Raw genomic sequence first — 27,770 nt, 5'->3', positions numbered from 1 at the left:
TGTTCTTCTCAAAGCTCAGGATCATGTCATCCACTACTGACTATGGTTTACAAAGCCGCTCTATTATGTTGAACGTTAAAGTTAATTGTTTTTTCTTAAAGATAAACATTATTGTTATGCGAAAAGTAGATGTCTTCAGTTGCCATGAGTCGGAAAACTAAAAGAATAAGATTTTAATTTAGGTAAGGTTTCTTTGTTCGTGCAAAAATTTGGAAAACATAAGATATCTGAAAGGTTGAATTCCAACACAGAAATCCAGGTCGCTAGTTTGAAAGTAACCAAATAATTTTACTAAGATTCTGTCAAAACGTAGTTTAGTTTAAGGCTGGAAAGAAGAATAAAACTTAACTGAAAGTGATTGAGTTGGCAACAAAGAACCTAGAGGTGTTAAAGTGTGCGAGCGAAGTTGGATTTTAAGGCATGAGGTTCGTTAAACTAATCATTAATTATGAGATATTCAGCTTCGAGGTGTGAGTGAGCAAGACTGAGCCCAAAACAAACCTTTATTACAGATCGGCTATATCCCATTTTCGCAGCTGAAAACACCTTCCAAAAGAAGCAATATTTTTTTTAAAGATAAGTTTCTAAAGTTGTTGTTTTCTCTACTTGAAAAGTTAATTACCAAAAATACTAAGAACTCAGTTTTTATGAAGCAAAAATGTAACACAAAAAAGCGAATAAATATTAAGGCTTCAGTAAGCAGTGAATAGAATAGAGTAAAATAAAACTAATTCTTAACGTACTTTTTAAACTGAACATTGAAGTTTTAGAATTTCTAGGAATAAGCCAAAATATACACTTACAGCTAAAAAAAACTGACTACAGTTTGCTCTTTTGTTTCCCAGTAAAAGACATTATAAAAAAGGCGGTTTTCGACATTCTCGTCTGTTAGGAAAGGAAAACGCTCTACCATCTTAAAATTTTCAATCTGGCGGTCTTTTCATCGCATTGGAACGACTTTAATTTCAAAACTGGCGAATATCCCAATCACAACAGATCTAAACAACTGAATGAACCAATCAGAGTCGAAGCAAATACATGGCATCATCATCATCATGTTTATTATATTTTATATTTAAACACGACATCACTATCATTAAAAACAAATGGTCTTCCTATGAGCCGTGTGAAAGAAAACGAACACTACACGAAACACGATAACAAATAAAACGTTACTCTGGTCAATGCAACGTTTTATTTTGTTATCATGAATCCACCTAATCACAAGTCCATTTTTAAATTACATGAAACAGATTAATGAAACTATATCAATTACCCTAAGAAAAACTATAATAAACTACTCTGCTAAATTTTGTAAAATTGTTTGTGACGTACTAAACAAATACACGTTTGTTTAAAGAAGAGAGATCGAGAGTGTTAAAACAGATTTTGTCTTATTCGCCATACTCGTCATTGCTTCGTTTTATCTTCGAACAATCTTCATGCTTTTCCACTTTCAATTCATTGCTTTGAACACAGTAAACCTCAAGGGAGAAAGTTTTAAAATCCTTATAAAAGGACGCAGCATAAATCGCAAAACTTAAGGAGGCGATCCATTCCACCGCACTATTTATCACGTGAAGACTATACCCATTTTCCTCTGCCTTCCATGTTGCCACTTTGATGGAATTGTTGCTGTCACTGAACTCTGTATACGAAAACCATGTCAAGAAAGGGAACCCGACCCCAGTGAGGGTCAAAACACAGGACACAGCTAACCGGAAGACAAACATGTATTTGGTGTCGAGGCCCACTTTGACCGTGTGGTAGCTGATAAGGGTCTGGAACCAGTAGTACAATACTCCGCTGACATACACGATTGTGGATCCCGCTCCGTGTACATCCCCAATGGCTCTGTGTTCCTGTAGAAAGAATATTTGGAATAACTTATTCCAAGCTAATTCTGCTGAAGGTAGTCGGAAAGGTTTTTGGCACATAACTCAATTTCAATGATAATTCGTTTACTAAAATGTACAGTCTGCAGCTACGAGCTTTTACACTTGAAGAGTGTTTGTTATAAAAATTATGCTTATTTCTATAGAAACCACTCTCGCCTACATTCATGAAAAGAATTCCAGCTTTTGGGTAGACACTGAATTTAAAAATCAAAAACTCGAGGTTAAATAGCACTAAAAGGTTTAGGTTTTACTGCCAACATTGAAACCAAATCCGCGAAATAAAACCTGATCGAGTGCCTCCCATTTAGGAATAGATCGGTTATTTTGAACTTTCATTTTATGCTTGTATTTTCACAGTGGAGGATAAATTGGAACGCGTTAAAATCATTTGTAAATAAGGCAGTTATTTGCAAGAAAATGCTATTAGTGTCAAGTGATATCGTGTAATAATCATTTCATTGTGAAATTTGGAAACGATTTTAAAGTTGACCATCACGAGGGCACAAATGATAGATCAGAGAATTAACTCTGTAGTGTATGTTGTAGTGCTATGTGAACCCTTGAATTTCCCACTGAGCGTTAGCCCAAGTAGGGTAACTGGAGATCACATGTGGAAACGACGGAATCGAACACACGACCTCCGGATTTGATCTTCTGTTGTTCTACCGACTAAGCTACGAGGGCAGACATATTAACTGTTGCACAACGTCATTAAGCAGTGTTAGTTTAACTAAAATTCACAATCGGAGAAGCCATACCGACAGATATTACTGGCGATACTATATCATCACTACGCGTAAGTATGATTGGCATTCGACTAAACTTGCCTCATAATCCAATGGGATTCTAAAGTTTGCCACCAACACAACCCCAAGCACACACAGTACGCCAAATGGCAAAGCAATCTTGTTGTATCTCTGCACTTTTTGTGAACTATTCTGCTCAAAATCCTTTAGAACTCCATGGAATTGTAGATAACGGCAGATAATTGTCAGAAGTCCAAGGAAAGCCGCAATAGTCATCAGGAAACCAAAAATGGATCCCTCGGGTTCAAAGGCTGCTGTTAAACTGATGGTTGGTAAAAACGGATGGACATGATCCAACGACACTGCTATGATATATGGAGTAAAGATTGTAACGCAAACCGAAAGACACCACAGCAATGGCAGAAGATGAACTCTGCCGGAAAACATCATTCATCATGGCGAGCGAAACCTATTGAGTAAATTCTAAAAATTCTAATTTGCGAATAAATGTCACGACTCATTTAAATACATAATACATTTCATGGATCATGTATCACGTTAATTTTAAATTTTGGTGTAACCAGGAATTGAAAATCCATTGACACCTGCTGGTAAGGGTAGCATCTAAGTGATAGCTCCTCCAACTCCTCATGTAATCACTGGCTCGACGTTTTATTAGCGATGGCGGACGAAGTGAGAAACCCGGGGGAGGGGGGTAGTCCCCTATATAAGCTATAGGTATGTGACGCCCCAAAGGGTATGGTTTTTGAGCTGTTTTGGTCTGAAAACGGTTATAGTGTTTGAACATTATGGTCTTAAATCGGGTATGGTTTTCAAGAGAACCACGAAAGCGTCTAAATGTATTTGTCTTTTTGACCTCAAATGAATAGTAGAGATATAGAAATATCCAAAATATATCATTCTAGCTGAATTTTTGAGTGAATTTTACCAATTCTTGACTTCGGCAGTGATGCGAAGGTATGGATTTTAGAGGCCAGATCTGAAAACCCTTCCCTTCAAAGACCAGTCTTCAGCTAATTATGTTAAACAACAACTGAACAATCCAAGTTCGAAGTTGAACGTGACTGTCCAAGCAGTGTTTGTAAGTCCTAAGCTCGAGCAACAACTTACGCGACACGAAATTAAGCCCCCTATTGTCAACCAACAATGTGTCTTCTATGAATTTAAATGTAACCTGTGTGATGCAGGGTATGTGAGTTATACACGTGGTCACTTACACGAGCACGTAGAAGGGCAAACTAGAAAGTCATCTTCGATTTACAAACATTACAAATATTACATTATGCCTGAACGCTTCATCCAGCAACTTCACATCATCGCAAAATGTAGCGGCAAATTTGATTGCCTCGTTAAAGAAATGCTATACATTCGTATGCATAAACCTACACTGAACGTGCAAACGGATTCCATCCGCGCCAAGGTGTTTGTTGAGGCCGTTTATTGTAATTTATCAGTTTATCTTGTACCTTTCCTTATTTACATGCTATTTAACTAGTCTCTTGATAAAGGAGTCACGATGACCCCGAAACGTCGAGCAGCAATAAATCTTTCCTGGTTTTTTATATGCCTTAGTCTGAAATGTCAGCCGTCTCCTCTCCCTCCTCTCCCGCGCCCCCTGTGGGTTAGGGGGAGGAGACGGCTGACATTTCAGACTATATATGCCTTTGCTTCAGCAAATCCCTGCTGATCAAAGATCTGAAAACGGGTGTGAAAAATAGCATGTTTTGGTCTGAGATAGGGACAGGATTTGGAGAACCGGGCGGCACACCCCTACCCTTTGGCCCAGTTTGGAGTGTCCAGTGTCTTTTAAGGTCTTTTAACAGATCGAAGATTTATATAGTTCCGAAGAATTTCATAGACGTTTGTATTGGCATTTTGCCCAGCTTCATACATGTTAATTCAGTACATTTTCGGACGCTCTGGCTACCATATGTTCATTTTAAGTTACTATAAATTATAAATTACCACCCAGTGTATTCAAATTGTCCGTGATGAGTGGCTCTGGCTGTAGATGGACTGGGTTATTTAACAATTATTCCACGAGCGCGCGTTGGATATATAATCCATCAAATATTTTCGCTCGCGCGCGATTGGTCTGAACGCCTCACGCTAAAACTGGGGAATATCCGATGATATTCCCCAGTTGATAAACCCAATTTCAAAAAACTTCAAGGCGCGTCTTGTTTACAATTAAAGTTAAAGTCAAGATGGGGAACGGTTTGCTTTTGTGACAAAAGGAGCGATTAACCTGTAGGTTAACATACGCTCTAAACGTTTTTGACGGTAAACTGTTCTTAAACGAAATGTTCAAATACTCAAGCTCGTTGCTACATGTTGCGAAAAATATTTGAAGGATAATAACCACAATAGCCTCCATTTGGCTTTAAAAATATTCTCAGATATTTGTCCTTGAACATTATCTGTTCCTCGAAGCTCACAGTTTTCCTCGAGCAACTGTTCGCTTCTCGGAACAGGTAATGTCCGCAGACAAATATCTGAGCATATTTTCGCGCCAAATGAAGGTTATTGTTTATTTATCATATGATAGATAGCCAGCGAGGCGCATAGCGCCGAGTTGGCTATAATCATCTCATATCCAACAAGCGCGAGTGGAATAATTGTTTTATTAAAAACAATCAAGTAATATTGGTAGGCCTCGCTGATTTCCTTTTTAAAAGCAACCAGAAAACAATTTATGGTCGCTACTTCTCGGGCATGGTATAATGGCTCATATACCATGGCCGCTAAGCCAATCAAAACCCTGAAATTGCATTATACAATGATCCAGTTTTTAATAAAATGGATTACTACTTGACTGGAAAGGTTAGGCTAACTCGTTTCAAGTTCTCGCATTTTTACTTCATGAGTTAATATTTCATTTAAGGTAGGTCTTAAATAGTGTGTTAATAATAATAAGAAAGCGAAATATTAAGATACCAGCTATTGTGCAAATAGCTGACTTGCAGGGACCCCCCGGCAAACCATCTGCGAAATTTAAGTATTTCGTTGAAATTTTATCTGTTGAGTGACCCTAGTTCGAAGCTTGATTATCAGGCCTTACATGCACTGATATAACGACAAAACAAAACAAATTACGAAACTAAAAGGTAAAGGAAAGAAAGGTTTGTCTGAAAGGATTGGTTACTACGGTGACCCCGAATTTAGCAGCATTGAATAAATACATTAACGCGATATTCCGGGAAATTACAAAGAATAAACAAACAACTGAAATAGTTCTCATAGCTGCTAGGAGTAGCCTGAAAAACACTTTGAAAGATGTGAAGGGCACTACTGCGATTTGAACTTCAAGCTTATCAAAGTGCTATATTGTTACAAAATGGCGCTTTGTTCCGAAATTCATTCCGCCTGAGGAACAATAAGCGTAGAAAGCATATTTTAACGTTTATGGTAATAAAAAATTCGTGGTCGTTGACTACAGCTTGTTCCACTGGCATGGCGAAATTCTCTCGCGCAATTCACCTGCTGCCATTACTGTGGCCTCTTTTGATTTCTGTTACAATCTTTACTCCATATATCATAGCAGTGTCGTTGGACCATGTGTACCCGTTTTTACCAAGCATTAGTAAAACAGCGGCCTTTCAACCCGAGGGATCCATCTTTGGTTGTCTAATGACGTTTGTAGGATTCTTTGGTCTGATGGCGATTTTTTGCCGTTATCTTCAACTTGATGGAGCTGAAGACCACTTTAACGAGAATACTTTACACAAAGTCAAGTGGTTCAACGAGCTTTCTTTACCATTTGGTGTTTCGTGTATCTTGGGTGTCGTGGTGGTGGCGAATTTTCGATCTCCTCTAGATGAAGTAAGTTTTACTTAGCGGCATTCAACTTGTAAATATTCACGCGTATCGTCACTGTTAATAACATTTTCGGATTATTTTTAGAGGGCATATTAGCTCGCTCAACATGGAGTCACCCTTCAAATCATCCGATACTCAGCACATTTTTAAACTCCGGGATCCAGTGTAGGAAGCTACTGAGAGGGGGTCTACAAAAGAAGCTGATTGTATTAAAACAGTATTGAGGATCATAACATTAGTTTCTGATTTGCATTGTACGATTACAAATTTCATTTTATCCCAGCACAATATAATATTTAACCAAGATCCGCTTCTGATACATGTTACTTCTAAAGAAAGAACAATCTTGTACATCACAGCAGTCACATCTGCTACATTTTCTACGCAAGCTGATCGAGTCTTATATGAGACTGATTAAAGTCATAGAGTCAAAAGTTGAGAACCACCAAATAAACAGCACCGCAGCTGGAATAGAAAGTATTGGACACAATAAAGGGTTCTACTTTCTTTGAATTGCATGATAAACAGCACCAAAGGGAGGTAATTCTCCGAGTAACTTTCATTTGCATGGTCAAATAATACAAGAAAAGAGCAAGGCTAATTTCACGTTTAGAAAAATATGTATTGTGAAATTAGCCTTATTTATTGTTCTACAATTTGTTGCTGATTAGATCGTTTACTCCAGGATTCGGTGCTTTTACTTTGTCGCAGAGTTCCTCACAAAAATGTGCTGGGTTTTTATAGTTTGAATGGTCACACTTTAGGATTTTATCCACACACTAAAAAATTAGAATCGCCTTGTACAGCATAATAAACAGCACCACAGGAAAGTACTGCTCAGTAGCTTGCATTTGAATGGTCACACTGTAGGATTTTACGCACAGACTCAAAATCTAGAATCACTTCAAATTGTACACCATTAAAGGGGAAGTATCACGAAAATTTGCTGTCATTTCAAAACCCAAAAATGTTTGACTGTCAGCAGAAACAACGAAATAATTGTCTAGTTTGTTAAAAATTATCACCCCAGTGCAATAAAACTGTCGATTAGTGCCTCTGGCCAGAGACAGAGTAGGCCGGTTTGGATTGAAACTTGAAAAATATTAGGCTAATGTTTTTCAAGTTCTCGCATTTTTGTTTCCAAAATGCGCTAGAACAGATCACAAGTTGTTTCTTTCAAGAATTGAGTTGATTTCGTTCCTCTCGTCATTCTAGAATTATTTGGCCGGTGATTGAAGGTCTTATTTCATCATTTTTAACAAAAGATATCAAAAACCCCATGATACTTCCCCTTTAAAAACAGCATCGGAATCGGAAAGAAAGAGCATGTCATCAAAGCCGAAGTTGTAAACTAAAGCTCGTCGAAAAATAATAGTTTTGCTCATGGAGCAGTTTACATCTTTCGTTTCTTCTGCAGGAAAACAGTGTCATAGGTAAAGTTCATGATGCTGGGACCGTGTTACTGCTTGTCAGCGGAGTACTTTACTACTGGTTCCAGACTGTCATCAGCTATCATGCAGCCACACTTGGCCTCAATACTAAATGCATGTTTGTATTCCGTTTAGCTGTGTGCTGTATTTTGACCTTCACAGGGATACTGTACCCATTCTTTAAATGGTTTTCCTATACGCAGTTTAAAGGTAGCCACAGTTCCATTAAAGTGGCCAACTGGAAGCCAAAGAACGGTGGTTACAGTCTTCACGTGGTCAACTGTGCCGGAGAATGGATCGCGTGTTTGAGTTTGGCGATTTACGCTTCGTCGTTTTACAAAGAATTTCAATCTTTTTCTATTGAGGTTTCCTGTGTTGAAAACAGAGGAGCGTCGAAAACAGATAAAGATGGAGATTATTCAGTGATAAACCAAGGAAATGAGACTGGCGATGAAGAGTGAGTCACTGATGCATCACTTCACTTTTTTTTATTCGATACCATGATCATGAGGAATACACCTTGTCAAGGTAAACGACGCCATCTTGGATAAGTAAGACAAGAAACATAAGGCGAGGTTGGCAATCCTTCGAATTGCTTAGCGAGGTTATTGCGAAGTTCGTCAACAAAGTCTAAGAACTAAAGCCTTTAGGCCAACAAAGATCCACATGCGCTTAGAGGTGGGTAATTTTTGCTATGTTCAGGAGAAGGTCGAAACCGAGCTGAATTTTCTGAGAAACTATACAAATTAAACGTCCGCGAGAAATGAATAGGAAATTGAAAACCGAACAAAACACTTTCATACTTAGGTGAGTTGCTTACGTTTTGCTTATTTGCACCAGGTGCGAGACACTAAAATGTCAATTTGTACATGGTATTTTATCGGGTAACACAGCAACGCATGGGTTCATTCAACAAAGCGGAAACTTGACATCAGTAGAGAAAAATTACTCAACTTTTGGCCGCCATTAACCTTTTTTCGTCCAAATGCTGCGATTTCTCAGACGCGGTTGAACAAAGCAATTTTAAGGAAATGCATTGGAATTGGTAACCCGGCTACCAATTTCCTGCCAAGACGGCGTCGTTTACCATGACAAGGTGCATGCAGGGATGCAACCGTACATTTGGAAAGCTGTCAAATATTGAATGACATCCGGGGATGCATGGCATTGACGGTGAGCAGAAGACGTTTCTCCGCTGACTTCGCCACGTGTTGCATGCGGGCGTGAACTGATGAAAATACGGCCAAAACCCAAAGTGTATACTAATAGGATGAAAATTGGCCCAAAATTCATAGTGTATAGTATTAGAATGAAAATTAGGCCAAAATTCATAGTGTATAGAATTAGAATGAAAATTGGGCCAATATCTGTAGTGTATAGTATTAGAATGAAAATTAGGCCAAAATCAGGAGCCATAGTCAGGGATGAAGACCGTAACGAGATGCCATTTTGACTTGTGGGCTTGTCCCCATGTGTTGTACCAAAAAATCTATTTTTAATTGCGCCATACGCGCGTGCACGCACGCGTGTAAATGGTCAGGATCTCGCGTGGAGAAATTGAATCTTTTTCTACCCGTTAAAAATGGCGTCCAAATTTTAAAATTCTGCCAGGGAATATATCCTCAGTGCCCATAGTTAAGGAATTAGACTCTCACAACAAAAAAGTAACAATTGAAAGAAGACGGGGAAAGTTGGAATAAGCGGCATATTAATCACATGACTCTCAACAGTAAAGTCAAGAAGGCGCCAAAACGGTGGCGCTGCGTGCGTTGCTACAGTTGAATGAATGAAAAAAGCTTATAGTAGTTTACAGATATGTACTCAGACACGTAACTTTAGTGAATTTTTCCTCAGCTGCTTTCCGTGTCAATTTTGCCAGTATGATATGGTTCAAATAGTACCCGAAAATGTCTAAAGTTCAGTTATTTGTTGCTGGAGAAAGTCTACACAATTGTGGAAAGTTATGATCCTGCAAAGACGTCACGCAGTTTTCGCAACCTCCATATTGAAATTGTCTCACTCTGTCAGCTTTCACTGTTTTCTTGTGAAAAATGCCGACCTGAAAATTTGGTCATTTTTGGCCAAAAAACATGGACTTACCCCTTAGAATAAAGTCGATTTTTGGACGAAATCAAAGTATTCTTTTAAAGCTTCCAATCGAATCAGTGTGTCCGAAAATGTCCCTGAGACACTTGTTAGGCCTCCCAAGGAACAAGGGACAAAGAAATAGCCCAGAAAAGACGAAGTCAGGCTGAGAATTAAACAGAAAATTCTTTGTCATGGCGTTACTTGAACTTAAAAATGATTCCCAAGGGAGTTTTTTGACACGCCAGGATCCCTAGGGACATAAACAAGTGAAAAATGCCCACTTGAAAATTTGGTCATTTTTGGCCAAAAAGCATGGACTTACCCTTTAGAAAAAGTCAATTTTTTGACGAAATACAAATATTCTTTTTAAGGCTTCCAATCAAATCAGTGTGTCCGTAAATGTCCCCTGGGAGACGTTTTAGGCCTCCCAAGGGACCAATGACAAAGAAATAGTCCAGAAAAGATAAAGTCAGGGTGAGAGTTCAACAGAAAATTCCATCTCAGGCCGTTATTTGCTATTAAAAATCATTCCCAAAGGAGTTTTTCGACACGCCGGGATCCCTAGGGACATAAGTGAAAAATGCCGACTTGAAAATTTGGTCATTTTTGGCCAAAAAGCATGGACTTACCCCTCAGAGAAAAGTCGATTTTTGGACTAAATACAAATATTCTTTTAAACGATTCCAATCGAATAAGTGTGTCCCCCCTGAGACACTTTATAGGCCTGCCAAGGGACAAGGGACAAAGAAATCGCCCAGAAAAGATAAAGTAAGGGTAAGAGTTAAATAGAAAATTCTTTGTCAGGGCGGAATTTGGACTTAAAAATGATTCCCAAGGGAGTTTTTCTACACGCCGGGATCTCTAGGGACATAAAGAAGTAAAAAATTCCGACTTGAAAATGAAAAAAAAAAAAAGGCGATTTTTGGATGAAACACAAATATTCTTTTTTAAGCTTCAAATCGAATCAGTGTGTCCGTAAATGTCCCCTGAGACACTTTTTAGACCTCACAAGGAACAAGGGACAAAGAAATAAAGCAGAAAAGATAAAGTCAGGGTGAGAGTTAAACAGAAAATTCTTTGTCAGGGCGTTAATTGCACTTGGTGATTTTTTGCCAAAAAGCATGAACTTACCCCTTAGAAAAAAGTCAATTTTTGTACGAAATACAAATTTTCTTTTTTAAGCTTCCAATCGAATCAGTCTCCGAAAATGTCCCCTGAGACACTTTTAAGGCCTCCCATGGGAAAAGGGACAAAGAAATAGCCCAGAAAAGATAATGTCAGGGTAAGAGTTAAATAGGAAATTTTTTGTCAGGGCGTAATTTGGACTTAAAAATGATTCCCAAGAAAGTTTTTCTACACGCCGGGATCTCTAGGAGACATAAAAAAGTAAAAAATTCCGACTTGAAAATATGGTCATTTGTAGCCAAAAAGCATGGACTTACCCCTTAGAAAAAAGTCGATTTCTGGACGAAACACAAATATTCTTTTTAAAGCTTCCAATCGAATCAGTGTGTCCGTAAATGTCCCCTGAAATACTTTTTAGGCCTCGCAAGGGACCAAGGACAAAGAAATAGCCCAGAAAATATGAAGTCAGGTTAAGAGTTAAACAGAAAATTCTTTGTCAGGGCAATATTTGGACTTAAAAATGATTTCCAAGGGAGTTTTCTGACACGCTGGGATCCTTAGAGACATAAACAAACGAAAACTGCCGACTTGAAAATTTGGTCATTTTTGGCCAAAAAGCATGGATATACCCCTTAGAAAAAAGTCGATTTTTGGACGAAATCAAAGTATTCTTTTTAAAGCTGCCAATCGAATCAGTCCGTCACAGAATGTCCCCTGAGACACTTTTTAGGCCTTGCAAGTGACCAGGGACAAAGAAGTAGCCCAGAAAAGATGAAGTCAGGGTGAGACAGAAACAGAAAATTCTTTTTCAGGGCGTTATTTGCACTTAAAATTAATTCCCAAGGGAGTTTATCGACACGCCGGGATTCCTAGGGACATAAACAAGTCAAAAATGCCGACTTGAAAATTTGCTCATTTTTTACCAAATAGCATGGACTTACCCCTTAGAAAAAAGTGGATTTTTGAACGAAATACAAATATTTTTTTACAGCTTCCAATCAAATCAGTGTGTCACAAAATGTCCTCTGAGACACTTTTGAGCCCTCCTAAAAGACCAGGGTCAAAGTAATAGCCCAGAAAAGATGAAGTCAGGGTGAGAGTTAAACAGATAATTCTTTTTTAGGGCGTTATTTGCACTTAAAATTGATTCCCAAGGGAGTTTATCGACACGCCGGGATTTCTAGGGACATAAACAAGTCAAAAATGCCAACTTGAAAATTTTAGTCATTTTTGGCCAAAAAGCATGGACTTACTCCTTAGAAAAAAGTCGATTTTTGGACGAAATACAAATATTCTTCTTAAAGCCTCCAATCGAATCAGTGTGTCCGAAAATGTCCCCTAAGACACTTTTTAGGCCTCTTAAGCGACCAGGAACAAAGTAATAGCCCAGAAAAGATAAAGTCAGGGTGAGAGTTAAACAGAAAATTCTCTGTCAGGGCGTTAATTGCACTTAAAAATGATTCCCAAAGGAGTTTTTTGACACGCCGGGATCCCTAGGGACATAAACAAGTAAAAAATGACGACTTAAAAATTTGGTCATTTTTGGCCAAAAAGCATGGACTTACCCCTTAGAAAAAAGTCGATTTTTGAACGAAATACAAGGCTTCCAATCGAATCAGTGTGTCCGTAAATGTCCCTTGGGACACTTTTTAGACCTCCCAAGGGACTAGGGACAAAGAAATAAAGAAATAGTTCAGAAAAGATAAAGTCAGGGTAAGAGTTAAACAAAAAATGCTTTGTCAGGGCGTTATTTGCACTTAAAAATGATTCCCAAGGGAGGTTTTTGACACACCGGGATCCCTAGGGACATAAACAAGTCAAAAATGCTGACTTGAAAATTTAACGATTTTTTACCAAAAAGCAAGGACTTACCCCTTAGAAAAAAGTCAATTTGAGGACGAAATACAAATGTTGTTTTTAAAGCTTCCAATCGAATCAGTGTGTCTGTAAATGTCCCCTGAGACACTTTTTAGACCTCCTAACGGACCAAGGACAAAGAAATAGCCCAGAAAAGATGAAGTTAGGGTGAGAGTTAAACGGAAAATTCTTTGTCAGGGCGTTATGTGCAGTTATAAATGATTCCCAAGGGAGGTTTTCGATACGCCAAGATCCTTAGGGACATAAACCAGTGAAAAATGCCAACTTCAAAATTTTAGTCATTTTTGGCCAAAGAGCATGGACTTACTCCTTAGAAAAAAAAAGATTTTTGGACAAAATAAAAATATTCTTTTTAAAGCTTCTAATCGAATCAGTGTCTCTGAAAACGTCCCCTGAGACACTCTTTAGGCCTCCCAAGGGACAGGGAACAAAGAAATAGCCCAGAAAAGATTAAGTCCGTGTGAAAGTTAAACAGAAACTTCTTTGTCAGGGCGTTATTTGCACTTAAAAATGATTCCCAATTGAGTTTTTTGACACGCCGGGATCACTAGGAACATAAACAAGTAACAACTGCCGACTTGAAAATTTGGTCATTTTTGGCCAAAAAGCATGGATTTACCCCTTAGAAAAAAGTCAACTTTTGTACGAAATACAAATTTTCTTTTTTAAGCTTCCAATCAAATCAGTCTCAAAAAATGTCCCCTGAGACACTTTTTAGGCCTCCCATGGGACAAGGGACAAAGAAATAGCCCAGAAAAGATAATGTCAGGGTAAGAGTTAAGTAGAAAATTCTTTGTCAGGGCGTAATTTGGACTTAAAAATGATTCCCAAGGGAGTTTTTCTACACGCCGGGATCTCTAGGGACATAAAGAAGTAAAAAATTCCGACTTGAAAATGTGGTCATTTTTGGCCAAAAAGCATGGACTTACCCCTTAGAAAAAAGTCGATTTCTGGACGAAACACAAATATTCTTTTTAAAGCTTCCAATCAAATCAGTTTGTCCGTAAATGTCCCCTGAAACACTTTTTAGGCCTCGCAAGGGACCAAGGACAAAGAAATAGCCCAGAAAATATGAAGTCAGGTTAAGAGTTAAACAGAAAATTCTTTGTCAGGGCATTATTTGCGCTTAAACATGATTCCGAAAGGAGTTTTCTGACACGCCGGGATCCCTAGAGACATAATCAAGTGAAAACTGCCGACTTGAAAATTTGGTCATTTTTGGCCAAAAAGCATGGCCTTACCCCTTAGAAAAAAGTCGATTTTTGGACGAAATCAAAGTATTCTTTTTAAAGCTTCCAATCAAATCAGTGTGTCCGTGAATGTCCCCTGAGACACTTTTTAAGCCTTGCAAGTGACCAGGGACAAAGAAGTAGCCCAGAAAAGATGAAGTCAGGGTGAGAGAGAAAAAGAAAATTCTTTGTCAGGGCGTTATTTGCACTTAAAATTAATTCCCAAGGGAGTTTATCGACACGCCGGGATCCCTAGAGACATAAGCAAGTGAAAACTGCCGACTTGAAAATTTAGTCTTTCTTGGCCAAAAAGAAAGAAGAAAAAAGTCGATTTTCGGACGAAATAAAAATATTTCTTTAACGCTTCCAATCGAATCAGTGTGTCAAAAACTGTCTCCTAAGTCACTTTTTAGGCCCCCCAAGGGACCAGGGACAAAGAAATAGCCCAGAAAAGATGAAGTCAGGGTGAGAGTTGAACAGAAAATTCTTTGTCAGGGCGTTATGTGCAGTTATAAATGATTCCCAAGGGAGGTTTTCGATACGCCAAGATCCTTAGGGACATAAACCAGTGAAAAATGCCAACTTCAAAATTTTAGTCATTTTTGGCCAAAAAGCATGGACTTACTCAGTAGAAAAAAGTCGATTTTGGACAAAATAAAAATATTTTTTTAAAGCTTCCAATCGAATCAGTGTCTCTGAAAACGTCCTCTGAGACACTCTTTAGGCCTTGCAAGGGACATGGGACAAAGAAATAGCCCAGAAAAGATTAAGTCCGTGTGAGAGTTAAACAGAAACTTCTTTGTCAGGGCGTTATTTGCACTTAAAAATGATTCCCAAGGGAGTTTTTTGACACGCCGGGATCACTAGGAACATAAACAAGTGAAAAATGCCGACTTAAAAATTTGGTCATTTTTGGGCAAAAAGCATGATCTCACTCCTTAGAAAAAAAGTCGATTTTTGAACGAAATCAAAGTATTCTTTTTAAAGCTTCCAATCGAATCAGTGTGTCTGTAAATGTCCCCTGAGACACTTTTTAAACCTCCCATAGGACCAGGGACAAAGAAATAGCCCAGAAAAGATAAAGTCAGGGTGAGAGTTAAACAGAAAATTCTCTGTCAGGGCGTTAATTGCACTTAAAAATGATTCCCAAAGGAGTTTTTTGACACGCCGGGATCCCTAGGGACATAAACAAGTAAAAAATGACGACTTAAAAGTTTGGTCATTTTTGGCCAAAAAGCATGGACTTACCCCTTAGAAAAAAGTCGATTTTTGAACGAAATACAAGGCTTCCAATCGAATCAGTGTGTCCGTAAATGTCCCTTGGGACACTTTTTAGGCCTCCCAAGGGACTAGGGACAAAGAAATAAAGAAATAGTCCAGAAAAGATAAAGTCAGGGTAAGAGTTAAACAAAAAATGCTTTGTCAGGGCGTTATTTGCACTTAAAAATGATTCCCAAGGGAGGTTTTTGACACGCCGGGATCCCTAGGGACATAAACAAGTGAAAATGCCAACTTGAAAATTTGGTCATTTTTTGCCAAAAAGCATGAACTTACCCCTTAGAAAAAAGTCAATTTTTGTACGAAATACAAATTTTCTTTTTTAAGCTTCCAATCGAATCAGTGTCAAAAAATGTCCCCTGAGACAGTTTTTAGGCCTCCCATGGGACAAGGGACAAAGAAATAGCCCAGAAAAGATAATGTCAGGGTAAGAGTTAAGTAGAAAATTCTTTGTCAGGGCGTAATTTGGACTTAAAAATGATTCCCAAGAAAGTTTTTCTACACGCCGGGATCTCTAGGGACATAAAGAAGTAAAAAATTCCGACTTGAAAATGTGGTCATTTTTGGCCAAAAAGCATGGACTTACCCCTTACAAAAAAGTCGATTTCTGGACGAAACACAAATATTCTTTTTAAAACTTCCAATCGAATCAGTGTGTCCGTAAATGTCCCCTGAAACACTTTTTAGGCCTTGCAAGGGACCAAGGACAAAGAAATAGCCCAGAAAATATAAAGTCAGGTTAAGAGTTAAACAGAAAATTCTTTGTAAGGGCATTATTTGCGCTTAAAAATGATTCCCAAGGGAGTTTTCTGACACGCCGGGATCCCTAGAGACATAATCAAGTGAAAACTGCCGACTTGAAAATTTGGTCATTTTTGGCCAAAAAGCATGGCCTTACCCCTTAAAAAAAGGCGATATTTGGACGAAATCAAAGTATTCTTTTTAATGCTTCCAATCGAATCAGTCCATCACAGAATGTCCCCTGTGACACTTTTTAAGCCTCCCAAGTGACCAGGGACAAAGAAATAGCCCAGACAAGATGAAGTCAGGGTGAGAGTTGAACAGAAAATTCTTTGTCAGGGCGTTATTTGCAGTTAAAAATGATTCCCAAGGGAGTTTTTCGACACGCCGGGATCTCTAGGGACATAAACCGGTGAAAAATGCCAACTTGAAAATTTTAGTCATTTTTGGCCAAAAAGCATGGAAAAGAAAAAAAGTCGATTTTGGACAAAATAAAAATATTTTTTTAAAGCTTCAATCGAATTAGTTTGTCTGAAAACGTCCTCTGAGACAGTCTTTAGGCCTCGCAAGGGACATGGGACAAAGAAATAGCCCAGAAAAGATAAATTCAGGGTGAGAGTTAAACAGAAAATCCTTTGTCAGGGCGTTATTTGCACTTAAAAATGATTCCCAAGGGAGTTTTTCGACACGCTTGGATCCCTAGGGACATAAACAAGTGAAAAATGCCGACTTGAAAATTTGCTTATTTTTTACCAAAAAGCATGGACTTACCCTTAGAAAAAAGTCGATTTTTGAACGAAATGCAAATATTTTTTTACAGCTTCCAATCGTCTCAGTGTGTCGGAAAATTTCCTCTGAGACATTTTTGAGGCCTTTTAAGGGACCAGGGTCAAAGAAATATCCCAGAAAAGATGAAGTCAGGGTGAGAGTTTCACAGAAAATTGTTTGTCAGGTTGTTATTTGCACTTAAAAATGATTCCCAAGGGAGTTGTTCAGAACGCCGTGATCCCTAGGGACATAAACAAGTGAAAAATGCTGATTTGAAAATTTGGTCATTTTTGGCCAAAAAGCATGGACTTACCCCTTAGAAAAAAGTCGATTTTATAATGAAATCGAAGTATTCATTTTAAAGCTTCCAATCGAATCAGTGTATCAGCAAATGTCCCCTGCGACACTTTTTAGGCCTCCCGAGTTACCAGGGACAAAGAAATAGCCCAGAAAATATGAAGTCAGGTTGAGAGTTAAACAGAAAATTCTTTTCAGGCCATTATTTGGACTTGAAAATGATTTTCAAGGGAGTTTTCTGACACGCCGGGATCTCTAGAGACATAAACAAATGTAAAATGCCGACTTGAAAATTTGGTAATTTTTGGCCAAAAAGCATGGACTTACCCTTAAGAAAAAAGTCGATTTTTGGACGAAATCAAAGTATTCTTTTTAATACTTCCAATCGAACCAGTGTGTCCGTAAATGTCCCTCGAGACACATTTTAGACCTCCCAACGGACCAGGAACGAAGAAATAGCCCAGAAAAGATGAAGTCAGGTTGAGAGTTAAATAGAAAATTGTTTGTCAGGGCGTTATTTGCAGTTATAAATGATTCCCAAGGGAGTTTTTCGATACGCCGGGATCGTTAGGGACATAAACCGGTGAAAAATGCCAACTTGAAAATTTTAGTCATTTTTGGCCAAAAAGCATGGACTTACCCCTTAGAAAAAAGTCGATTTTTGGACAAAATAAGAATATTTTGTAAAGCTTCCAATCAAATCAGTGTGTCCGAAAATGTTCCCTGAGACACTTTTGAGGCCTCACAAGGGACATGGGACAAAGAAATAGACCAGAAAAGATTAAGTCTGGGTGAGAGTTAAACAGAAATGTCTTTATCAGGGCGTTATTTGCACTTAAAAATGATTCCCAAGGGAGTTTTTCGACACGCTGGGATCCCTAGCAACATAAACAAGTTAAAACTGACGACTTGAAAATTTGGTCATTTTTGGCCAAAAATCATGGAAAAAAGTCGATTTTGGACAAAATCAAAGTATTCTTTTTAAAGCTTCCAATCAAATCAGTGTGTCCGTAAATGTCCCCTAAGACACTTTTTAGGCCTCCCTAGGGACATGGGACAAAGAAATAGTCCAGAAAAGATACAGTCGGGGTGAGAGTTAAACAGAAAATCCTTTTGTCAAGGCGTTATTTGCACTTAAAAATGATCCCCAAGGGAGTTTTTTGACACGACGGTATCCTTAGGGACATAAACAAGTGAAAATTCCGACTTGAAAATTTGGTCATTTTTGGCCAAAAAGCATGGACTTACCCCTTAGAAAGAAGTTGATTTCTGAACGAAATCCCAATCGAATCAGTGTGTCCTTAATGTCCCCTGAGATACTCTTTAGGCCTCCCAAGGGACATGGGACAAAGAAATAGCCCAGAAAATATGAAGTCAGGTTGAGAGTTAAACAGAAAATTCTTTCTCAGGGCGTTATTTGCACTTAAAAATGATTCCCAAGGGAGTTTTTCGACACGTCAGATCCCTCGGGACATAAACAAGTGAAAAATGCCGACTTGAAAGTTTGGTCATTTTTTACCATAAATCGTGGACTTCTCCCTTAGAAAAAAGTCGATTTTTGAACGAAATAAAAATATTTTTTGAAAGCTTTCAATCGACTCATTGTGTCGGAAAATGTCCTCTGAGACACTTTTGCGGCCTTCCAAGGGACCTGGGACAAAGAAATATCCCAGAAAAGATGAAGTCAGGGTGAGAGTTTCACAGAAAATTGTTTGTCAGGGCATTATTTGCACTTAAAAATGATTCTCAGGGAAGTTTTTTGACACACGGAGATCCGTACGGAAAGTACGAGTGAAAAATGCCTACTTTAAATTTGGTCATTTTTGATCAAAAACCCTGGGTAACCCCTTGGAAGAAAGTCGATTTTTTAACGAAATACAAATATTGTTTTAAAAGCTTTCAATCGAAGTAGTGTATCAGAAAACATCCACTGAGACAATTTTAAGCCTCCCGAGGGACCAGGGACAAAGAAATAGTCCACAAAATATTAACTCAGTGTAAAAGTTTAACAGAAATTTCTTTGTCAGGGCATTATTTGCACTAAAAAATGGTTTCCAAGTGAGTTTTATGACACTCAGAGATCCCTAGGGACATAAACAAGTAAGAAATGCCAACTTTCAGATTTGGTCATTTTTTTTACCAAAAACGCTGGACTTACCCCTTGAAAAAAAAGTCGATTTTTGGACTAAATACAAATTTTTTTTTAAGTTTCTAATGGTATCAGCGTGTCCGAAAACGTCGCCTGAGACAATTGTTAGGCCTCCCTAGGGACCAGGGACAAAGAATTAGCCCTCAAGGTATGAAGTCAGGGTGAGTTAAACAGAACTCGGGCTTGACGTCATTTAGCGTCACCCATTTTCAACTTCGTTCCCAGGTCCTCTCACTTCCTCTTTAGAGACGAGGTTAAGCCCATTTGGTTACCAGGTGTTACTAAGAGACATGTAAGTTGTAAAAACACGCATGTCGTTAGTTTTTATAACATTTAGAGATGATCGTTTCCAATTATTTTTAAAGCGCATATTAGCTTGCCCAACGTAGCATTGAGTCCACCTTGAAAATGATCCGACACTGACGCGCCATCTGAAACCCTCCAGTGCCTGAAGTTTCTGACAGGGGCTCTACTCAACCAAGCTGAAGGCCGCTCACAAATTGTTAAAGTAGTTTGATGATCAAAGCTTCAGTTTGCCAGTTGCATTGCACCATCGCAAATTTCATTTTTTTTTTCAAACGCAATATAACATCTTAACCGTGTAAACATCTCATTCTATCACCCGCTCAACGATTTTCAGTATAACAATATCAGGACCAACAAACAATTATTTCATTTTGGGATATCTGTTCGGAAGACGTTAGTTAACTCAGAGATTGTCAATAGTTTGAAAGAAAATTTTTCAGTTTACTTGAACCCAAAAAGTACAAAATAACGTAATACTGATCTACTGAAACATACGATAAAAGCCTATACAACTAACACTAAAAGACAAGAAAACGACATGGGAACAAAAAACACAACGTATTATGAACGGAAACACGTTTGAAAGGTATTAAGAATGCGTGTAAAAAGCGTTTAAAACGTGTGCAAAACGCGTTCAACACGCGTTTTAAACGTGATTAAAACGCATTCAAAACGCGATCAAATGGCGATCATAACGCGTCCAAAACGCGTTTAAAACACGTTCAAAACGCGATCAAAACGCCTTAAAACGCAATCAAAACGCGTTAAACACGTGATCAAAAAACGTGCTCAAAACGCCATCAAATCGAGTTAAGAAGACGTTTGTAACGGGATCAAAACGCGTTTAAAACGCTATCAAAACGCGTTAAAAACGCGATCAAAACGTGTTAAAAACGCGTTAAAAGAGCGTCCAAAACGCGTTTCAAACGCGATCAAAACGCATTAAAAATTGATAGAGTGCCCCACACCAAATCCTTAGGAGTTTACATCGATCAAAGTCTTTCGTGGTCCAAACATGTTAATGAGACTGCCAAGATTATCTCCTCTGGCATTGGTGCACTTAAAAGATTGAGGCCGTTCATTTGCGAAGATACAGCAATATAATAATAATAATATAATAATCACTATATAAAGCCCTTATTAAACCATATTTTGATTATTGCTGTCCTGTGTGGGACAGTCTCAGCAACGAGTTAGCTGACAAATTACAAAAACTATAAAATCGCGCCATTCGGGTCATAACAAAGTCTGATTACTATTCTACCGCTACCGCCCTCCGCGGTAAGCTGGGATAGGATAATCTCTGTACCAGAAGGAAAAAGCAAAAATTGAATGTAATGTTAAAAACTTTAAATGATCAGTCTCCGGAGCACCTGAAAGGCCTATTCAAGCCCTTCAGCTCGGACTATGGACTTAGGAATAGTGATAATAAATTGGCTCTGCCTAAGCCTCGTACCGATTTTTTGAAACGTAGTTTCTGCTACAGTGGGGCACATTTGTAGAACAGCCTTCCATCTAACGTCAGAGCCATTAGATCTTTTACTAACTTTAGAAATGAGACAGATCGCCAATTGTCTTCCTCGTACTCCAAAACGGAAAACATGTAAATCAGTTTTAATTTAAATTTTTATCTTGAAACTGATGTTTTTACCGTGTTTAAATAAAGTGTATGTATGTATGTATCTATGTATGTAAAAATGCGTTCGAAACACGTTTAAAACACGTTCAAAATGCGTTCAAAACGCGTTAGAAACGTGTCTAAAACGCAATCAAAACGCATTAATAAAAAGCGATCAAAACGCATTCAAAACGCGATTAAACGCGTTAAAAACGCGTTTAAAACGAGTTCAAAACGCGCTCAAAAGGCGTTAAAAACGCGTTCAAAACGCGTTTAAAGCGCGATCAAAGCGCGTTCAAAACGCGTTTAAAACGCGATCAAAATGCGTTAAAAACGCGATTAAAAATCGTTCGAAACGCAAGAAAAACGCGTTAAAAACGCGTTCAAAACGCGTTTAAAACGGGTTCAAAATGCGTTTAAAACGCGATTAAAACGCGTTCAAAACGCGTTTAAAACGCGATCAAAACGCCTTTAAAAAGCGATCAAAACGCGTTCGAAACGCGTTTAAAACGCGTACAAAATGCGTTTAGGACGCGATTAAAACGCATTCAAAACGCGATTAAAACCCGTTCCAAACGCGTTTAAAACGCGTTCAAAACGAGTTTAAAACGCGATTAAAACGCGTTTAAAACACGTTCAAAATGCGTTTAAAACGCGATTAAAACCCGTTTCAAACGTGTTTAATACGCGTTAAAAACGCGTTTAAAACGCGTTCAAAATGCGTTTAAAACGCGATTCAAACGCGTTCGAAACGCGAATAAAACGTGTTCAAAACGCGCTCAAAAGGCGTCAAAAACGCGTTCAAAACGCGATTAAAACCCGTTCCAAACGCGTTTAAAACGCGTTCAAAACGCATTAAAAACGCGCTTAACACGCGTTCAAAATGCGTTTAAAACGCGATTAAAACGCGTTCGAAACGCACATAAAACGCGTTCAAAACGCGCTCAAAAGGCGTTAAAAACGCGTTCAAAACGCGATAAAAACCCGTTCCAAACGCGTTCAAAACGCGTTTAAAATGCGTTTAAAACGCGATCAACACGCGTTCAAAACGCGTTCCAAACGCGTTTAAAACGCGTTAAAAATGCGTTTAAAACGCGATGAAAAGGCGTTCGAAACGCGAATAAAACGCGTTCAAAACGCGTTCATAACGCGATTAAAACCCGTTCCAAACTCGGTTAAAAAGCGTTCAAAACGCGATCAAAACGCGTTAAAAACGCGTTCAAAACGCGTTTAAAACGCGTTCAAAATGCGTTTAAAACGCGATTAAAACGCATTCAAAAGGCGTTTAAAACGCGATCAAAACGCGTTCGAAACGCGTTTAAAACGCGTACAAAATGCGATTAAAACCCGTTTCAAACGCGTTTAAAACGCGTTCAAAACGAGTTTAAAACGCGTTTAAAACGCGTTCAAAATGCGTTTAAAACGCGATTAAGACGCGATTAAAACGCGTTCGAAACGCGAATAAAACGCATTCAAAACGCGATTAAAACCCGTTCCAAACGCGTTTAAAACGCGTTCAAAACGAGTTTAAAACGCGATTAAAATGCGTTTAAAACGCGTTCAAAATGCGTTTAAAACGCGATTAAAACGTGTTCGAAACGCTCAAAAGGCGTTAAAGACGCGTTCAAAACGCGGTTTAAACCCGTTTCAAACGTGTTTAATACACGTTAAAAACGCGTTTAAAACGCGTTCAAAATGTGTTTAAAACGCGATTTAAACGCGTTCGAAACGCGAATAAAACGCGTTTAAAACGCGCTCAAAAGGCGTCAAAAACGCGTTCAAAACGGGATTAAAACCCGTTCCAAACGCGTTTAAAACGCGTTCAAAACGCGTTTAAAACGCGCTCAAAAGGCGTTAAAAACCCGTTCCAAACGCGTTTAACACGCGTTCAAATTGCGTTTAAAACGCGATTAAAACGCGTTCGTAACGCGCATAAAACGCGTTGAAAACGTGCTTAAAAGGCGTTAAAAACGCGTTTAAAACGCGATTTAAACCCGTTCCAAACGCGTTTAAAACGCGTTTAAAATGCGTTGAAAACGCGATCAAAACTCGTTTAAAACGCGTTCAAAACGCGTTTAAAACGCGTTAAAAATGCGTTTAAAACGCGATTAAAAGGCGTTCGAAACGCGAATAAAACGCGTTCAAAACGCGCTCAAAAGGCGTTAAAAACGCGTTCGAAACGCGTTTAAAATACGTTCAAGACGCGATCAAAACGCGATTAAAACGCGTTGGAAACTCATTTAAAACGCGCTAAAAACGCGTTTAAAAGGCGATCAAAACGCGTTAAAAAGGCACTGAAAAGGTGTTAAAAACGCGTTCGAAACGCGATCAAAACGCCATTTAAACGCGTTCGAAACGCGTTTAAAAGGCGATCAAAACGCATTGAAGACGCGATTAAAAGTCTTTCAAAACGCGATCAAAGCGCGTTTAAAACGTGTTCAAAACGTGATCAAAACTTGTTCAAAACGGGTGTAAAACGCGTTCTAAATGCGATCAAGGCGCGTTTAAAATGCGTTGATAATGCGTTTAAAACACGTCCAAAACGCGTTTTAAATGTATTCCAAATACCCCTTTGAAAACTTGTTTCGTCTTTATGGTATTGTAGTATGGAAGGTAAGGTCGCATAAGAGCCTATGTGGCTAATACGGCCTGAGCTTAGCCCGGTTTCTGTAGCTTGTAGTAATAACTTGGAGTATTACTACTCCCCTTAGGATGGGATGCTAGTCCATTGTTTTGTTACCCCTGGCAGTATGTTACCGGTGTCCATTTGTACACCATTTAAGAGGGCATTGATTTAAAATAAAAGCGATTAGTATATACCACACAAGTGAATAGTACTTTTCGCGCGCGCTGATTCGCTAGCTCGGAGGTGATTAGCCAAGTACTATTCACCTCCGAGCAGCCGAAGAGAAACAAGATGGCTTCCCGTTTCGCCACGGTTACTTAAGAGTAAATTATTTCGATAAACGAGGCGGCTGTTTAAAAAAAATACATAAATTGCCAGAAAGTTTGGTTTGACGGTATTAAATGGTAACTTATTTAATCTTCTCAACCACTTATTCTGAGGCGAAAAATGAAAATACAATTCCTTGTTTACGAAAACTGCCGAGCACTAAAATTACAATGAAAACAATGAAACATCTAACATTTTTCAGCATGTTTTCACCAACAAGACAAATTTCAAAGAAAAATTGAAGAAATGACACTGTAGGAACTAAACAACTGTCTCCAAAAGTTTTATTTGTCTGCAAGAAAGCGAGACGGAACTTTCTACAATAAGAAATCGCTTACCGCGTGCCGCACGAGATTTTAAAATTTCATACCATTTGTCGGTATATTGTCAGAAGTAAAATAATTTTTGGCCCGCTAGTTATTCAGCTTGTGTGGCATATACTAAAACAATTATTCATCTCAGTGTCGGTGAAAGTGATGAATATTTACCTCGCCGCTTCGCGGCCCGGTAAATATCCATCACTATTCACCTCCACTTCGGTGAATAATTGTTAACTATAGGATTTTGCTTAACTTTCCCCTAGAATAAACACATGAGAATTGACCCTAGCGAAAAGACGTATCAATTTAACTGATAAAAGGGGATGTAATTAGGTATCACAATAACTTAGGCTTGCGCAAAATAACTGTTAGAAATAACAAAATCTTAACAAGTTGAAAACTGAAAATGAAATTCGAGCTTGCCAACAGGCATGAGCGAAATATTTAACGTTACAACATTGAAATTGAAAACAAAACAAAAAACGTTACAATCAGAAACTTATGAGAGCGTATTTAATATAATATTGGAGGATAAAATACGTGAACAACGTTAATGTTTCATTTCTCTTATATAGCTACACGTAATCTACATGTGTTTGCTCCAAAATCACCACGCTCGTTCTTGAAAACAAAGCGTTAAAAGAAGTGAAGCGTTTGCAAACAGCAGGAATAGGCCATTTCCGAGTTGATGTGAACATCATTATGAAAGCGGGGCTAAGTGCAAAGCTTTTGATATGAAAATTAGTTTTGTTTGCATAAAAAATAAAATACTAATTTTCATAACGAAAACTTAGCACTTAGCCTTGCTTTGCTGAAGAGAATAGTTAACAGCTCATTTTTATAGAATTTTCTTATTCTTGTATAAATTATTATAAATATCAAAACTATTCCTGGGAAATTCAACAATATAACATTTGTTACCTCTTAAAGCACGCCAAAATGTCTGTTGGCTTAATTTGGACGCAAAATTAGATTGCTTTAACGATAGAATTTTTCTTAAATTTTCATATTAGTTGACATAATGTTTTTGACACACTACTGGGTTACAAAACAGTTGAGAGTGGTAAATCGAGCCTTAAAACTGACTTTTACGAGAAGGGACTGGCGAGACTCTTACGAAAAATATCTCGGCTTAAACTTCTTTCGCATAATGCAAATTAAGAATGTTTATTGTCAGAAGAAGAAGAAGAAGGAAAACTATCTAAAGCAGTTAGCTATATAACTGGAGAGATAAAAATTCCACTTCACCGTAATGCGCAGTGGAGTTGTGCACTGCAAACGATGCGATAATGACTGTTAAAACAGACGCAGCTTGCCTCTCAGTATGTTTAGTAGCGATGGCTGTTTTCACGCTTAAGAAGGAAAACCATCTAGAAGGCTAATTCATGTCTAGCAGCTTTTCCCCCCGCGAAATATTACCAAAAACAGTGGAACTTCGATTTAGCGAAGAGGGAAATTAGTTCGTTATATCGAGATTCTGTTCCATACATTGTAAAAGGCCGAGCTGGAGAATATCGATCGTTACAGCTGTTTCGACAAAGGTTGTCCAAAAAAGCGTAAAAGCCTACGCGACAATGCCGAAAGGTAGTCTGGAAAATACCCAATAAACTTCAATAAAAGCTCAGAATCCACAATGCCCAATCTCGTCATCTCAAGTCTTCGTTGTACGGTCAAGGCATTGTGGATTCTGAGCTTTTATTGAAATCTATTGGGTATTTTCCAGACTACTTTTCGGCATTGTCGCGTACGCTTTTACGCTTTTTTGGACAACCTTTGTCAAAACAGCTGTATACCAAGGACCTCGTATGAGAGGTTCGTGAAATCAACGTTCCACTATCACTGGATGAAATAATGGATTTGATCATATTTGGCTTTAAGACAAATATGAGACAAATCTGATGTTATATTTGTCCGGGTTGTGAAGACAACAAATGTGGGACAAATATGTTTTCATATTTGTCCCTGATAAATGCAGGACAAATACTGTTTATGTAAGACACACCAGACAAATGTTTTACACAATGAAATGCACAAGCCAATGCTCTGATGAATCTATCTCTCCATAAATTTTTGTTTTAGTAGCACTCCCACTTATCTCCAGGGCCTGTTTTAGTTTCCCCTCTTTGTAACACTACAGGGGAAGATTTAGGGGTGGTGGATTGGGTGGTTCAAGCCCCCTCCTTTTAGAAAAGCAGAAAATAAAAATATCAGTATCAAATTCACTTCCACAAAATTTATTTTCCTTGGAAATAGTATACTGTACATAGATTATTAGCAATGGTACTAAATGGGTCATAAAATTAGAATACTTGTCTCTTCAAATAACAGTATTCACACATGCATCACAGCATGATATCTATCATATTCATGATGAAAGCAAAAATTCATATTTACAAAGATACAATTGGAATTGGCTAATTCGAACAGCCTCGGTTATTTCAATTTCCTCTTTAAGTTGAACTCAAAACCATTTCCTTTGGATCCGCCCTTCAGCCATTTACTATCAGCTATTTCAAACTCCAACTAATTTAAACTATTTTTCGTTTCCCCTGAGAGTTCGAAATAGCAGAGTTCAACTGTAGTAATAATAGATATTCAATCCTTCACTTAAAAAAAATAATTATGGAAAAGAAACTTATAAAACCTTCCACAAATGATACGTTATGGCAAATTAAACTGAACATGAATTAGCATCTTCGAAGTACTTCTACTGATTCTTGCCAAAGGCTTAAGCAGTCCCACTTTAATTTTCATCAGAAATGAAAAAACTCTTTTCCTCTTCTGGCTCTAAGATTCCTGATTTAGCGAATACCGTAGCAGAATGTACTCAATGGTCTGAATAGACCATTATTTCGAGCCATAAAAATTCAGACTAACACAATAGACCCCAGCACGAGGCTCTTTGCAATAAACCCACCAAACTCTGTTGCTATTTCCCAGAGCCTCGTACTGAGGTCTATTGTTTAAGGTTCAATTTTAATGTAACAAAATTGGTCTATTGGAAATTATAGCTAAACATTAGAGTCACAAAGGATGCCACTGACCCTTTCAGTTAATAGTAAACTCATACATACAAAGTCATATATTTCTAATACTATAGAAATGT

General features: G+C 38.2%; 2 protein-coding genes across 3 annotated transcripts in view; one reads left to right on the top strand and one right to left on the bottom strand.

Moving 5' to 3' along the window:
• Positions 1–5,928: 5,928 nt before the first annotated feature.
• On the top strand, positions 5,929–9,410 carry LOC146471877 (DNA damage-regulated autophagy modulator protein 1-like). The gene is made up of 2 exons (XM_085120434.1): positions 5,929–6,487; positions 7,902–9,410. Exons 1-2 carry the CDS (start codon positions 6,071–6,073, stop codon positions 8,373–8,375), a joined length of 891 nt encoding a protein of 296 aa, XP_084976560.1. The 5' UTR covers positions 5,929–6,070; the 3' UTR covers positions 8,376–9,410.
• A 17,095-nt stretch (positions 9,411–26,505) lies between these two features.
• LOC146471876 (uncharacterized) overlaps positions 26,506–27,770 on the bottom strand; it is a 5,415-nt gene continuing 4,150 nt past the window's right edge. For both annotated transcript variants that reach the window (XM_085120429.1, XM_085120428.1), the window contains one exon: positions 26,506–27,770. This exon is cut by the window's right edge and continues 2,735 nt beyond it. The gene's annotated coding sequence lies outside the window, so the exon portion shown is untranslated.

The sequence above is a fragment of the Pavona decussata genome, unplaced genomic scaffold, assembly GCF_977016875.1.
Source record: "Pavona decussata unplaced genomic scaffold, jaPavDecu1.1 SCAFFOLD_102, whole genome shotgun sequence".
Classification (NCBI taxonomy): Eukaryota; Metazoa; Cnidaria; class Anthozoa; order Scleractinia; family Agariciidae; genus Pavona; species Pavona decussata.
This window is presented reverse-complemented; position numbering and strand designations above follow the sequence as displayed.